This window comes from Copadichromis virginalis, linkage group LG18 (genome assembly GCF_057382275.1).
Source record: "Copadichromis virginalis isolate Kocher_CV1m ecotype Utaka linkage group LG18, C_Virginalis_male_GT1.1, whole genome shotgun sequence".
In the NCBI taxonomy this organism is placed as follows: Eukaryota; Metazoa; Chordata; class Actinopteri; order Cichliformes; family Cichlidae; genus Copadichromis; species Copadichromis virginalis.
In genome coordinates, this window is record NC_140635.1 from 3,031,376 (window position 1) to 3,045,299 (window position 13,924).

General features: G+C 45.3%; 1 protein-coding gene across 2 annotated transcripts; it reads right to left on the reverse strand.

Annotated features, from left to right (window-relative positions):
• Positions 1-486: 486 nt before the first annotated feature.
• slc39a6 (solute carrier family 39 member 6) lies at positions 487-13,602 on the reverse strand. 2 transcript variants are annotated; one of them, XM_085440103.1, is made up of 12 exons: positions 13,493-13,602; positions 11,345-11,538; positions 10,669-11,188; positions 10,367-10,523; positions 9,042-9,149; positions 7,798-7,967; positions 6,843-7,055; positions 5,757-5,841; positions 5,095-5,499; positions 3,983-4,063; positions 3,111-3,301; positions 487-2,605 (listed from the first exon to the last, which is right to left on the reverse strand). In XM_085440103.1, the coding sequence occupies exons 2-12, from the start codon at positions 11,524-11,526 to the stop codon at positions 2,453-2,455; spliced, it is 2,265 nt and encodes a 754-aa protein (XP_085296229.1). In that variant the 5' UTR covers positions 11,527-11,538; positions 13,493-13,602; the 3' UTR covers positions 487-2,452. The 2 variants fall into 2 exon arrangements, with proteins under 2 accessions (XP_085296229.1, XP_085296230.1); XM_085440104.1 differs by lacking the exon at positions 13,493-13,602 and adding an exon at positions 13,063-13,415.
• Between the last annotated feature and the right edge of the window lie 322 nt (positions 13,603-13,924).

The following is a 13,924-nucleotide window of genomic DNA, read 5'->3' on the forward strand; positions in this document are numbered from 1 at the left end:
ATGGTAGTGACTCTCAAAGCAGCGCCGATAAGAAGCCAATGAAAATTGATGAGAATCAATGAGAAATTAAATTTATGTGTTATTCATAATCAAATCAGCCACTAAATTCTTATCAGTTCCCATCTTTACTAGGGACCAAAATGTTTCATGTTATTTTATAGTTATTAGTGCTGTCAGCATTAATCTCGTTAAAATGACGTTAACGGCATAACCGCATTGATGCGCATCAACGCCGTCCAGCCCCACGCGCAGGGCGATCCACGCTAACTCGCTGACAGAGATTTGGCGCGTTAAAACAGTTACGGCGTTAACTTCATTTTAACAAGATTAATGCTGACAGCGCTAATAGTTGTAAATGTTATAACGTAAAAAAAAAAGTTATTTATTTCATATCAGTTCAAAAACGAACGTGACTTTTATAACGTTCAAATGTGACCTCAATCGAAAGATTAACAACTAAAATCAAGCCAAAGCAGACGCACAGAGCAGCAGGTGGTGTGAAGTTTATTGGTGTTCAGGAATGTCAGAGCACAGCGAGTCGACATCAAAGCTGCCTGAAGGGCTCTGCGGTCGGCGACAGGGGTGGACAAAATAACAGGTTGAAACAGCTCTGCAGAACCATAAATATACATCTGTTTAATCACCAGTAACTGAGGATACAGAGTGCAGACGAGCTCCAGGAGGTTTTGAGGTGTGAGCTGGTTGTTTCTCAGTGATACAGAAATGACAGCTTTTACTTTGTGTTACCACAAACAGAAAAAAAAACTTTGTTTAAATAAAATACAGAAGACAAGTAAAAATGATGATTTCACAGGCCAAACATGGAAGAGCATGAAATCTGAACGAAACCGTCACCGCAGAGCTCTTTGTCCTTTCTGTATGATTTTATCCACCTTTCATGAACAGAAGCATTAAACACACAAACATGAAGTCGCTGCTTTTTTGGTTTCCGTACTTTTCCCCACAAATTTAAAACCACTTCTTTTTTATTTTTAAACACGTCTTGTATGATCCTCGATCTTCACAATCAACATCACAGGAAGTCAAATGAACTGCATACTTTTGAAGTACTACACACATAATGGTCCACATGTAACGAGCACAGTGAGAGTCTGAACTTTTTCTTTGAGGTGATTTTTCTTCTTTTAAGAGGAGAACGTGATTTGACCTAAACCTCAGAGCAGCGTCTGAAAAACGAACCGTGAACCTTTAAAACAAGATGCTTCGAAACGAGTCCACGTTCAGCCGGAGCACGAGGCCGTAACAGAGACTTGTTAGAAATATTTGTTTTACGTTGAGCTGCCACATTAACTCTTGACAATCAAATAAATGTAAAAAGCAGAACTTTAAATGAAAAAAAGCAGACTGCTCAGTTTCCCCTTTTTGATTGTAACCATCACCTTTCAGTTTTTCATGAATCGACTGTTTCGATGACAGGAACAAAAACTGCTTTTCTTTAAAAATAGGCTCCACAGAAACGAGCGGATCGTTTACACGTCAGAAATTTTAGTAGATTAACAGAAGATTTATTTTATACTCACTAATTTCTATATCAGATCTGAAGCCTGTCTGTGATTTCATCCTGTAGAGAGCTCAGGTAACATGTCGCAGATTTCTCATTAACTGGACGGACTTCCAGCTGGTGACAGGAAACGGAAAGTTCAACTTCCTTACATGAGTTCCAGAGTTTAACTTCAGCTAAACAAAGGTGTTCACAACCAGCACAACTCAGCTGGCTGCAAACACCTTTAAAACTCAGTGTAACGGTTACTTGTTGGCAAATATTTAAATTTAAAGATTAATTAAACCCACAGGATTTAAAATTAACTGACAGATTTCAAACTGCGGCTTCAGACACTGGCTGATGACCTGAGTGAGAGGAAGACACTGAAGCAACGTGAACGTCACTCTCACTTTCAGCCTGTGACGAAGAAATCTGTCCAGAGCGTCGCAGAGAAACGGAAAAACAGTTAGAGGATAACACTGTAACACTGATCGGGCTCACTCAGCTGCAGAAGAAGAAAAACAGACACAAAAGCAGCAAAAGCAGAATAAAACAGGTTCCTCAGAAGAGCTCCGGGCGGCTGAAAGCAACAGTTTCTCCTTCATGAATTCTTCATAAATATGAAACGATAACTGGTGACAGGCGATCCTGGGAGGACTCCAGGTGTTTCCCACTTGTGATGGTCGTGCGTGTTTGTTGACAAAGACAAAAACAGCTACAAGTTTAACACAAAGAAAAAACTTAAAAAAAATATTTCTGAACCCTTTTTGAACAGCTGACCTCCAGCCGGCCGAGGTCGGCGCCTCAGCGGCAGACGGGCTCAGTTCAGCTGCTGCTTTCCTGCTTCACAAGTAAAAACTAACTCAAGGCGTCTATCAACAACAATTAAAAAAAACACTACAACTCTGATGGCGGTACTGGAATGCCCGTGAAGCTCAGGACTGCCTCTCAGTATCCCAGGTCCAGCTGGATTTTGTGCTCAAAAATGGCGATTAGCAGCATTATGCAGAAGCCCAGCAGGATGCCGGCGTTCTGGAGGAGGAAGAAGCCCCAGTGGCTGAAGCCGTGGTCGCCGGCGTCATTGTGCAGCATCTCGGGGACCTGAAAGAAGAAAACTGTCTCAGGCTCACAGACCCTCTGCAGAAAACAGGAACTTTTCCCATGAAGGAGGAGGAGACGTTAGTTTAAATGAACGGACAATGCACCGCACATCTGCTGCAGTACCCGGTTACACCACTAGGAGGTAAAAAAAATTCGAATAAGCTTTTCTAGAGTGTAGAGCAGGGCGACAGCCACGAGAGGGCGCCTTTGTTCAGGAGAAAGAAGCTCTGCTGTGTTTTCCAGCACTAAACCCTCCTGCAGCTGTTTTTCAGACGTACAGACATTTATATGACGGGATTTTTACGATTTATGAGATGCCAATAAAATGATGGCAGTATCTTCATCTCAGGCTGAACTCTGCATTTAGTGTCAAGCAAAAGGAACATTTTTTATGTGGAATATTCATTTAAATTTCACAGCATTAAAAGTGAACCTCTCGCTCTATGGATCAGGATGTGAGAGTGGATGCTCCCTTTTGATTGGCTGGAGGGTAATGCTCACTTACCATGTCCACCAGGGCCACGTACATGAAGAGCCCGGCTGTGAGGGCGAATATCCACGTGGAGATGTTCTCGGCGTAGTGTCCAATCAAAATCCCGGTGATCATGCCCAGGTAGGCCATCATGGCCGACAGCACGTTGTAAAGAATGGCCTGACGCACCGTCATGCCGGCCTTCAGGAGCACCGCAAAGTCACCTGAGAATCGGAGAAGACTGTTACTCACTACGACTGCTGCACCCGCATGATGGATGTGGATAAAACCTCTGACCGTGAACTAAATTAAGGATCAGACTGCGTCCAAGGACAGGATAACTAATAAATCAAAGTAACATCAGAGAAACACGTGAAAAGAATCAAGAGCAGGACTGTGCACAAAGACAGACGTGCTGCACAGCTCGCTCTGAGCTGGTGTTGGTTGGTTCAGCCTTGCAGCCACTGCACTGTTTCTCTTTGCCTTCATGCATTAAAGATCGTGCAGTTTGTGGTGTATTTTCAGGTGGTTGAGTAAATGAGCTGCGTTGCTTTTGCAGAAAGGAACGAGCTCTTCAGCTTCTGCTGTTCCACACATTTAAACCATGTCTGTCTCTTACTGTGATGTTACTGCTTCAAAACGACTGCACAACGCAGGAATCAGCTGCGACCAACACATGCAGGCTGTGAATTTTTGATTTCATAACAAAATAAACACGCTGTGACCTCCCAGTGAAAGGTTTCCATATTTAAATGAACAGATGTTTAAAAGTCTGAAAGAAGGGTTTCTTCACTCTTTCAAAGCCAATATCTCTTTATTCCACTGCAACAATAAAGGACTTTATGTAGGTAAGACTGAGGCTTACAGAGAAAATGTTCCACTGAGATAAGATGAAAAAGTCTCACCCAGCTCATGAGGCAGCTCGTGGCAGAAAACAGCCACAGACGTGCTGAGACCGCTGGACAGACCCTCACTGAACGCAGCGCCTGCAAACAGATAAACATTAGAAACCAGCAGCAGCAAGAGGCAAACATCAGCATGAAAATGCACACCTTCATGTCACTGTTTACCGTGGCTGAGGGTGAATCCTCCTGACGTTTAACTTTAATCACCAGTTTGTTCTAACATTACTAATTCTGCCGTCAGTGGTCAAGTATGTTAAACATGCTGTGCACCAACTTTCTAACCTACTCTGTGAAAATGATTTCTGTGCACCGAACTGACGCTTCATCCCGTGACTCTCTCATGTTTCTACTTTCTCCACTCCCATCAGTTTCAAACAGTCTCGCTTCCAGACTTCAAACTGTTGAGAAGTTTAAACCCACTAATTACGACATCTGTCCCTCCAGAGTCTTCAGAGACTTTTGGACCAACGCCACAATCTTTCATCCGAAGTTCTTAATCTTTGTTGAGATTCTTCAGTCTGGTTTGAAATGACATCACAGCTCTGCATCTTTAGAGTATTGCTGATGTGAGTCATTCATTGTACGACTTGTGAATCGTGAAACGTTGATTTCCTGTCTTTTGGTATCCGTGGTAACACACTGAGTATGTTCAGCTCATATCTGACTAACAGCTTGTTTTCCATCAGCTTTCTGAAACAGCTTCTTCCATTTTAGGCCCCGCCCTGTTTGGGTCCATATTGTATTGCCTATCACTGCAGACCACGCCCACTCACACCTGCCTCAGGTGTAATCAGACACTGACTGGTTCCTTAAGCTGAGGCTCAAGAGTTTCATCCCCATCAGTGACAACAAAACCACATATTTAGTTTTTAACACCCTCACAAATATAACTTCATCTCTCTCCTGCAGACAAATATCCAACTGATGACTTGTTGAATGGTCACTTCCTGTGGTGACATGACAAACTCTCAGCACCATGTTTATTCACGTCAAACCAACCCTGCTGGGCTCTGATTGGTTAGAAACTGGTGTGTTTGCTGTTAAACGAGTTCAAGACAAAAAACTGAAGCTAAAGAGGAAGTGAGATCACGGGTTGTGACCCTTCTACTCACCGATAGCGAGGCCGTCGCTGAAGTTGTGCAGTCCATCTCCCATGATGACCATCCAGGCCAGCGTGGCCACTCCGGCCTCCTGGAAGTGCTGCTCCGAGTAGGAGTGGGAGTGGCTGTGCGGGTGGTGGTTCTGAGAGTGGTGGTGGTGAAGGATGTGATGGTAGTCGTGGTGGTGGTGGTGCCTGCTGTCCGTCTGGCCAACCGTGTCATGGAAGTGGGAGTGGCATTTGTTCTCGCAGTCCTCGTCGGTGTAGTTAGCGGCGCTCCCCGACGCTCGGCCGTAAGCCTGCGGCGAAACGACGGACACCTGCGGCGCCAGCATCACCTGCTCCTCCTCCGCCACGTTGCTGCCGTGCAGGCTGCTCGAGTGGTCGCCAAACGTGCTGGCGCCGTTAGTCTCCACATCTGGAGACACAATATGGAGATCTGGTCAGGTTAGGCCGGGAGGTCGACCTCCGCCTGCGCCGTTTCAGAGGTCAGAGCTCTGTTCTCTATGGTGGAGCGACCTGCAGCTCTTAAAGCCTTCACGCCAAACGTGACATCACAGTTGTTAACATGCACCAAGCTGACACAAGCCTCCATACAGAAACACATCTCAGCTCTCGGCTCGAGTGACGCTCGGCTTCACTTTGAGTTGTTGAACAAAACACGAAATAATTCACCTTCACTCGGCTTCACGCGGTTCTCCTCCAGCGCCGGCTGTTTCTCTGGATCCGCGTTCTCGTTCTGATCACACTTCTTCTGGATCTGCGTGGAGTTCGTACAAACTCATCAACATCAACATGAAAGGACCAGTTTACAGTTTTCTGACAGCAGCACGAAGGTTTGTAGGCCAGAATATTTACAATTACCATGAACGCTTAAACGCCTTCATTTTACCTCCAAGTCAGACACCAACTTCTCAACAAAAAAACCCATGAGATGAGAAATAAATAGTTCCTTTAAGAGTGAACAATCAGAACAGAAAATCAACATGTTACAAAGACTTATTGTTCAACTTTGTAGCTGCTGTGTGCAAAGTGTCCCAATTAACTCTATCTGCACAGAGAAGGAAAGCTGATGCTAAATCAGACCGTTCGTGTCCGACTGTATCGTTGCAAAGCGTAAACAGAGGATGCATCGATTTTTCATGACGTTTCAAAAAATACAAAACTGCAAAGTCATGTTGAAACCAAACGCCGGCGGCGATCTGCAGCCACGCAGGGGAGGCGGACTTCAGAAACTCCCTCAGCTGAAAAAAGGCGACGACAGCAAAATATGTTCCTCAGAGCCAAACCTCAAAGTGTTTGAGCTGAGTCGGGGATTTTTGTGAAAAACTGAAATTTTGAGGCGTTTGTGTTCATCCAATTTCATGGCAGAAGGCTGCGCCGCACACTGCATGTAAACTATGTGATCAAAGAGCTTTTTTAATGAAATCTCCCACACGTCTGTGAAGCTGTCTCAAAGATCTGTGCAAAGCCCCGAAGAAAGATCCTGAACTTTGACATCAGGATGTTTGGATTCTGCAGCTGACGTTTGACAAACAGGCCGTCTGCCTGTAAGACTGTGACTGTACGATGCTCTGTTCTGACCTTTGGTTATTAACTGAGGGCTTTTAAGTAACTAAATTCTAAGTAAGAGCGGGCTGCATGATGTGACTCAGGTCTCAGTGTGTTAAACGGTCAGTTTAACAGTTTGTCTGCACGAACAACAGGAAGCAGGAGTGTTAAACGTCATTCTGACTGTTAGAGAAATTCGCCGTCTCTGACCTTCTGTTTCTTGTCCTTGTACATCTTTCCGAGCGTCAGGAAGTGCTCGATGAGAAACATGAAGTAGACGCCACTCAGAGCCGTCAGGCCCTTCCACACCGCGTCCAGGTTCTCCTCATGCTCGTGGTGGTGTCCCGTCATCGCTGCATCGTCGTGGTGATGGTGTCCCGTCATCGCTGCATCGTCGTGGTGGTGATGGTGGCCTCCCTGAGACTGATCACACAGCGTTAGCTTAGCATAAATATGTGACACAGGGGGAGCAGCAAGAACTAAATAATTAGACTGAAAGTATCTCATGTATGTTTACACATCGACTGATGATGATGATGATGATGAAGGTCTTTATTATCAGAACAAAAGCAAACAGAAAAACTGTCACAAATCTCTGTAAACGGTTACAAAATGTTCTTTATCTGACTGTTCTTAAAAAAATAATTTAAAGTTGTGCTTGTTGTGATCTTTGAATGCATATGATGTCACACACGTGACATATGATCCTCATTTATAATGTGTGGAGTCTGCGTGTGTCTATGAATGTGTAAACACGTTGCAATGGCCGCTTCCCTTTTGTCCACATCGCTCTTGAACAAGACGTTTACAGTCTCAGTGAGTTTTCACTGGAAAAATCAAGACTATGATAAAATAATAGAATAATTAGAGGCTGATCAATCAGCCGGCTGCTGATTAGAATCAGAGACGTGATCTACCTGATAGATCAGGTTTGGTTTTAGAGCTCGACAAAGAGTCAAATTTGATAAAAAAGGGATTCGAACACTCGCTTCACCTCACGGCTGCAGTAGATTTACAAACGTGCAGCTAAGCAGCCTCTGTCTGCTGGCTCGCTCGCCGCTGCGTTCAACAGCTGAAGTCATTGATCACTTTAACTTGAGAGCATGAACGTCACGTGTTGTAAGACTTCCTGTAAGTCAGGTGGTCGCACTCTGCAGGGACTCACGTGGGGGATGAGGTGCAGGAAGGCGTCGCCGCTCAGCGTGCCCACGGCCAGCGCCACCAGGAAGCTGAGGAGGAACTTGAAGAAAACTTTGTTCATGAGCGGGATGAGGACGACGCCGAGCAGAGACAGCAGGCTGATGATGGTGATGGAGAGGAACCCGCCGACCCACGCTGCAACACAAACACAAGCTTCAGGAACATCAAAACGCTGCTGACAGAAAACACCGCACCGTCTCTGCTTCCAGCACACGACGCTGTGATTCTTCAACTTCAGGCACAAACTCAGTGCCGACCCAGAGCGATCCCTGAGTCATGTCCTCAGACTGGTTTCACTCTGCTGCAGCAGCACAGAGGCGGCCCTCGAGCAGTCGCAGTCTGAAGTGTCCTCACTGTATTTGTGTTATCTTTGATCATTTATTCGTTCTTTCCCTGATGAACTCTACAGGTCGTCCACGTCCAGCAGCTCAGCTTTCTGTTGCTGTGCAAACAGTAACTGCAGACCGCTGGACGGACACGTTCACAGGACCACAAATTTCACTTCAAAGATGCTCTCACCTGACACGAGTCTGCAAACGGAGCTGCTCGATGAATAATCAGTTTTAGTTTGATTCATCTGCAGCGTCTGACACCAGCGCTGTCAGATCATTTTCATCACACTATCGGACATTTCACAATTACATTTACAGACTACATGTCGTCATCCATCCTTCTTACGATTACTACGCTGTTGACACACAGCTGTGGCTTCCTGAATATATCAGCAGCTTCTCTGACCTCAGTAAACGCTTCACAACTTCCACTAACTGGATGTTTTAATGTTCAAGCTCAGTCTCAGTGTTTGTACAGTGAGCTCGGTCATTACACGGCCTCCTCGCAGCAGCATCAAACCTCCTGCTAAGAACCTCCAGAGTTGTTTTTCACCAGGGTTCAGATTTGACACCCAGTCTTGTTTCTTTTACTGTCAGCTGATAACTTAAAAACATGCCTCAGTCTCCTCAGACCGACTTTGTATCGACATATACAGTTTAGTTTATACATGTGCTTGATTGTGTTTGCATTTTAGAATATGTCCAGTTCTTTATGTTCATATCCAAACTTTATGACTGCATTTTAAAAAGTGTGATACAAATACCGTGTTTACATTTCATATTAGCAGAAATATTATTAATAATAATATTTCTGAGATTAACTTTCCTCCCACACTGAGGAGGATTAGGTGGCGCAGACGGCTCACATTAAACGTACCCGTGGTGATGTTTCTGCTGTTCTCCCCGCCCATGTGCTCACTGTGGTCGTGGTCTGAGTGGTTGTGGTCTCCATGGTGACCGTGAGCATGCTTGTGATGCTTATGCTCTAAAAACAGGAAGAAGGAAAGATGAAATTCAGAAGTTATTACTTCATTCTTACAAATTCAAAGAGCCGTAAGGCTGAGGTCAGAGGACGGGACACTGTGACAGAGTGTAACTGGTTTAAACTGGTTCACCAGATTAAACACCACAGGCTTACACTCAACACAAACACACTGATGATGATGATGATGATGATGATGATGATGATGATGATGATGATGATAAGCAAACAGTTCATCATAAAATACAAAATGCTCCTGATTCCCAGTCGGTGGCAACATTTCCCAAACACTCGGATCTGTTTTTTCCAGCCATCGAATCAAATATCAGGATCAAAATATCCAGATCACAGCAATCAGACCACAAAGTCAGAGTCTGACAGCAGTAATCAGCTGCAGTCCTGCCTGAGGGGTTTAATCCTGGTGGGAACTTTCCTCAGATGTTCGAAGGCCTGGAGACAGACGGAGCTGCACTGGGAGCAAAACTATTTTAATTTGAATCCAAATGTTTGGTGATAAAACAAAGACCGTGCTGCATTCAATGTTCCTTCTTTTCTTTCCTTCCTGCCAGCCGTTCACTTCACATTTAGTTATTATTTCGAGTTAACTCATCACTACCCTTTACCTTTGGAGTCACAATAGAGGCCCAACGCCTAACCAGATGAACCTGTCCTCCTCCTCCTCCACCTCGTTTTTGTTTGGTTTCATTTGAATTATAGTGACGGTTAAAGAAACTGCCTGTAAATGGTCCCGTGTTGAAGTTCAGTAACAGCACGTTTCTTAAAGAATAACTGTGTAAAATAATCGAGTTACCAAAATGATTCTGATTGGTGACGTGACTGAGCAGCCTGTTGATTCCAGGACAGAGTCAGCGCTCTCCGGAGTCAAACAGACGTGTTCACTGTCACACTCGGAGCGAGCGAGTCATGCAACAGGAATGTGATTTTACCAGAAGATCCAACAAAGTGCCGCAAACGCTGAGCCAGGTTCACCGTTCAGCCCAACAGCTTCAAACAAAGAGCAGCTAGAGTCTGCTTAAAGAAGACGTCAGTCATTCGATTTTACAGCAGAGGCAAGAAAATCTCGACTCAACAAAAAATAAAATGCTTGTTTTTCTTGTTCTGCTTTCTTATTATTTCTCTGGTATGAAACACCGAAGTGATGATCAGTCAGCAGCTGCACACATTTTCCTGGAGATACTGATGAGGAGTTTTGGTCCTACCTCTCGCCCCGTGTGCCGAGGCGTCTCCGTGCAGCACGCACGCTCCTCCATCGATCTGGTTGAGGAGGGCGGGGCAAAGAAAGCTGAAGTCTCTGAGCGTGACGCCGGCCTCCTGAGACATCCCGTGTGAGGAGAGGATGAAGGAGGCGTTCAGACACTAGAGGGGGAAAAATTAAAACAACAACATTGAGTAAAGAAAACACCTGATAAGAGACTTGATTTATCACGTGTACGAGTACAAACATCTCGGCTGACATCAGCTGATTTGCTGACTGCGACTGAGCCAGAAACCAGTATCGTACCTCTGAACCGTTCTGGCTGCGGCCGTGGGGACGATCCTGATCGCGGTCATGCTCGCTGTCGCCGCTTGCGGTTGCTTGTGTCTGGCTCTCAGTGACGGCGATCCTGGTCGTTTGTTCCCCTGACGGTCGCCCCTGGCTTCCATCTTGCTGTTTCACCACGTGCTGAGCTCTGTATGTCACCGTGGTGCCGACCTCCTGAGCCACCGCCGCCACTGTGGTTTTCTTGTCATAGAGGTTTAGACGACTATCTGGATCCTCGCTTTTCTTTCCCACGGCACCGTCGTGGTTGTCGGGGGTGTCTGGAAACTTCGGGGGCTGTGAAAGTTGTTTTAGGTGATCAGAATTGCTTTCATGGGGATGGTGGTGATGGTGGTGGCCTTTGTGGTGGTGGTGGTGGTGGTGGGGATGGTGTCCGGGTTGCTCGTGATGCTGCACCATAACAGTCCTCATGCGACCCAGCCCCACGCTCTGAAGGAGGCGCTTCAACCCGGCCAGAGAGATGGTGCCGTTTTCTCCATATCTGTCAATGGAACAGAACGATTAAACATGGCGCATATATGTGAGGCCTGCAGCCACCTGTGCAGCTAACACACAGACTGACGATCGATGACTTCAGCTGCTGACTAACAAACCAGCTGCTGGACCAGCTCCACCTGTCTCACTGCCAGGAGCTCACCTGTTGAACAGAGCCTCCAGGTGTTCCCTCCGGCTCTGCTCGGCTCTCTGGGCGTCGACGACAGAGGACAGTAAACGAACCGCGCTGTTGGTTTCCATCGTGGACCCGCTGCAGTCTGTAACGGCGCCTAATGAGTCGCCACTCACGGCGAAGAGAAACATCAGAACCAGAACTGCACTCATCTCCTCTTCTTCCTGTGGACAAAAACAGACGGTAGACATGTTGACACGTCAGGAAGAGGCAACACTGAGAGTGAAACGATTACATTTGTTTTATTCTTGGACTCTATTACAGTCCTTGTGTAATCGGTGGGCATCTTATCCTGGGCCTTCCTGGGTCCTCAATTTATCCTCTTCTACAAACTGTTATTAGCCCCTCCCACCTGAAGCCAAAATTCTTCTGATTGGCTGCCCCTCGTACACCGGAGAGCTGAGCAGTAGATGAAACTGAAATTTTTTAATTATTGATTATTGATGAAATTTCCCAAAAGATGTTTGATTTATTCTATAGACAGAGCAATGAAGCATGGGGCATCATTTGGGGACATTAACTAATTAACAGTGATCATAGACGAAAAATAAACTCCAACATTGAAACTGTAATATTCTGCTACCAGTGTACTGCACTACTGTGTATATAGATATAAATTTCTTCTCCCTTATATAGTGTATATTCTCTTCGATTGTTGCACAGTATTGTTGTTCTTAGGCATGCTGCTTCGTCCACTTTGCTGCGAATTTCCCATCTCTGAGACAAATAGAGTCTCTCATATTATCTGAACAGATTTCCAATGCACTCATTATCTGAAGTAACATTTATCTTCTGAGACTACGTTTGCTTTAGCTAGGTTTAACTAGGGCGCAGTTTTAGAATCCCCCCCTCCACGGGCAACTGATCAAAAACAACCCTTATTACATATTTATATCACCTATTTATATGTAATATCTACTCTTAAAACCTAATATTAAAATAGTAAGCTCCAGCACTCATCACAGGATACTAATGAAGGATCCATAATCACGAATGCGTGGTAATTTCCCCACAGCCTATAGGTGACGCCATTCTCAAGTATAGCCGTATAAACAGAAATCACAGAAATTCCCCAGCTTACTCACTCATGTCTGTCTGTGTTTCTATTTAAAGGATTCACCATTTCACCCTCTAAATAAGAAACCAAAGAAACAGACTGAGACTCTGCTTTTCTAAGGAAGTGAAAACAGTTCACTGAGTCAAAGGGGATTTTAGTGCTCACTACAACATTACTGCTTAAATGTCCTCAACTTCAAGTATTGCAAGAACTTGCAGTCGAGACTCACCCAGTCAGTAACTACAGATGGAACAGATGCGCGCCACAGTTACAGTGAATAAATGACACAATAGAAACACCGGCAGCCCACCGTGACAGATGGAAACTGCACAGCAGATGAGATCACTGTGCAGAAAAAAGGTTTTATTTAAGCCGATCTAAGCAGCAGCTTATAAAGAATTTTATCACAATAAACTTGAAGTACGCGTCCTTTGACACGAGGAGAAATGTTAAAATTAAACGTTTTCTGAATGGATCTTGGTGTGCCGTTCGTCCAAGTTAGCGGATGCTGGTTTAGATCATTAGGAAGTTAGCTTAAAATAAGAAACCGATCGTATTAGTATTAATGAATACGAGTGTGCGGTGTTCAATTTTAACGATGAGTGACGATATCGCTCACACAGACGCTCACCTCCTCCCCTTTAAACGGTGGTTTAGCCGGCTAGCTACGCTGCTACCCCTGGTTAGTTCTTAAATTTCTCGGAGGATGCTCAAAGACGATATCTGCCAGATGACCCGGGCCAGGCTTGGGCCTTGTGCTGCCGAGGCTCGGCCGCTCAAACAGGGCTAATAAAACATACAAAATACATCCCCGGTGGTACGAGCAGCCACGCGTGGCTGCATTTGACCCGAAACACAAACTCGCACTGGAGGTAAACAGTAACACGTTGGGTTTGTGCGCTCCGCACCAGCCGTGTGCCGTGTGCACAAAGACGACAACCCGGAAATCAGCACCAGCTCCTGCCGCCACCGCGCGGAGCGGACTGGACCGGCCGTGCTGGGGCTCCCGGCGGCCGCAGAGAGGTTTTAAGCGAGCCTTTTCAATGACCGAAACCACTTACAATGAGAGCTTGTGCTGCTTTTATCCTCTGCGGGGATGAATGAACGCTTCACGGTGCCGCTCTGTCCCCTTCGGTCCGGTAACCACGGCTGATGGATGCGTTACCTTCACTGGCTGTCGGAAATCTGAGCATACAAAGGACTGGGCAGAAGGAGGGAAACGAAAGGTGATTAGCATAACGACAAACTGAGCACGCTACCGTCACAAAATAGATCTGACCTCTATGTTTCAATTTAGATTGAATGTTTTACAAAAAAAAGGCTCTGCACATAATTTTACCAAAAATATAGATAGGATCACTAGTCTGATAAATGGAGCCATCAATACATCGATGAGTTGTATAGTCATTTTTTTTTTAAATCAGCTACAAAAAAGAAGTTGAAGAAACAGAAATATACAAAACAAGCTACATATTGCTTTACAAAACAATAAC

What these genes read in the sequence shown, in the direction of transcription:
- slc39a6 (XM_085440103.1), bottom strand. Translation starts at nt 11,526, where the DNA reads ATGAGTGCAGTTCTGGTTCTGATGTTTCTCTTCGCCGTGAGTGGCGAC. An exon ending in CAGCGACGGCCTCGCTATCG is followed by an intron (nt 4,064 to 5,094) that starts GTGAGTAGAAGG and finishes ATCTGTTTGCAG; the next exon opens with GCGCTGCGTTCAGTGAGGGT. An exon ending in CGAGCTGCCTCATGAGCTGG is followed by an intron (nt 3,302 to 3,982) that starts GTGAGACTTTTT and finishes TCCGATTCTCAG; the next exon opens with GTGACTTTGCGGTGCTCCTG.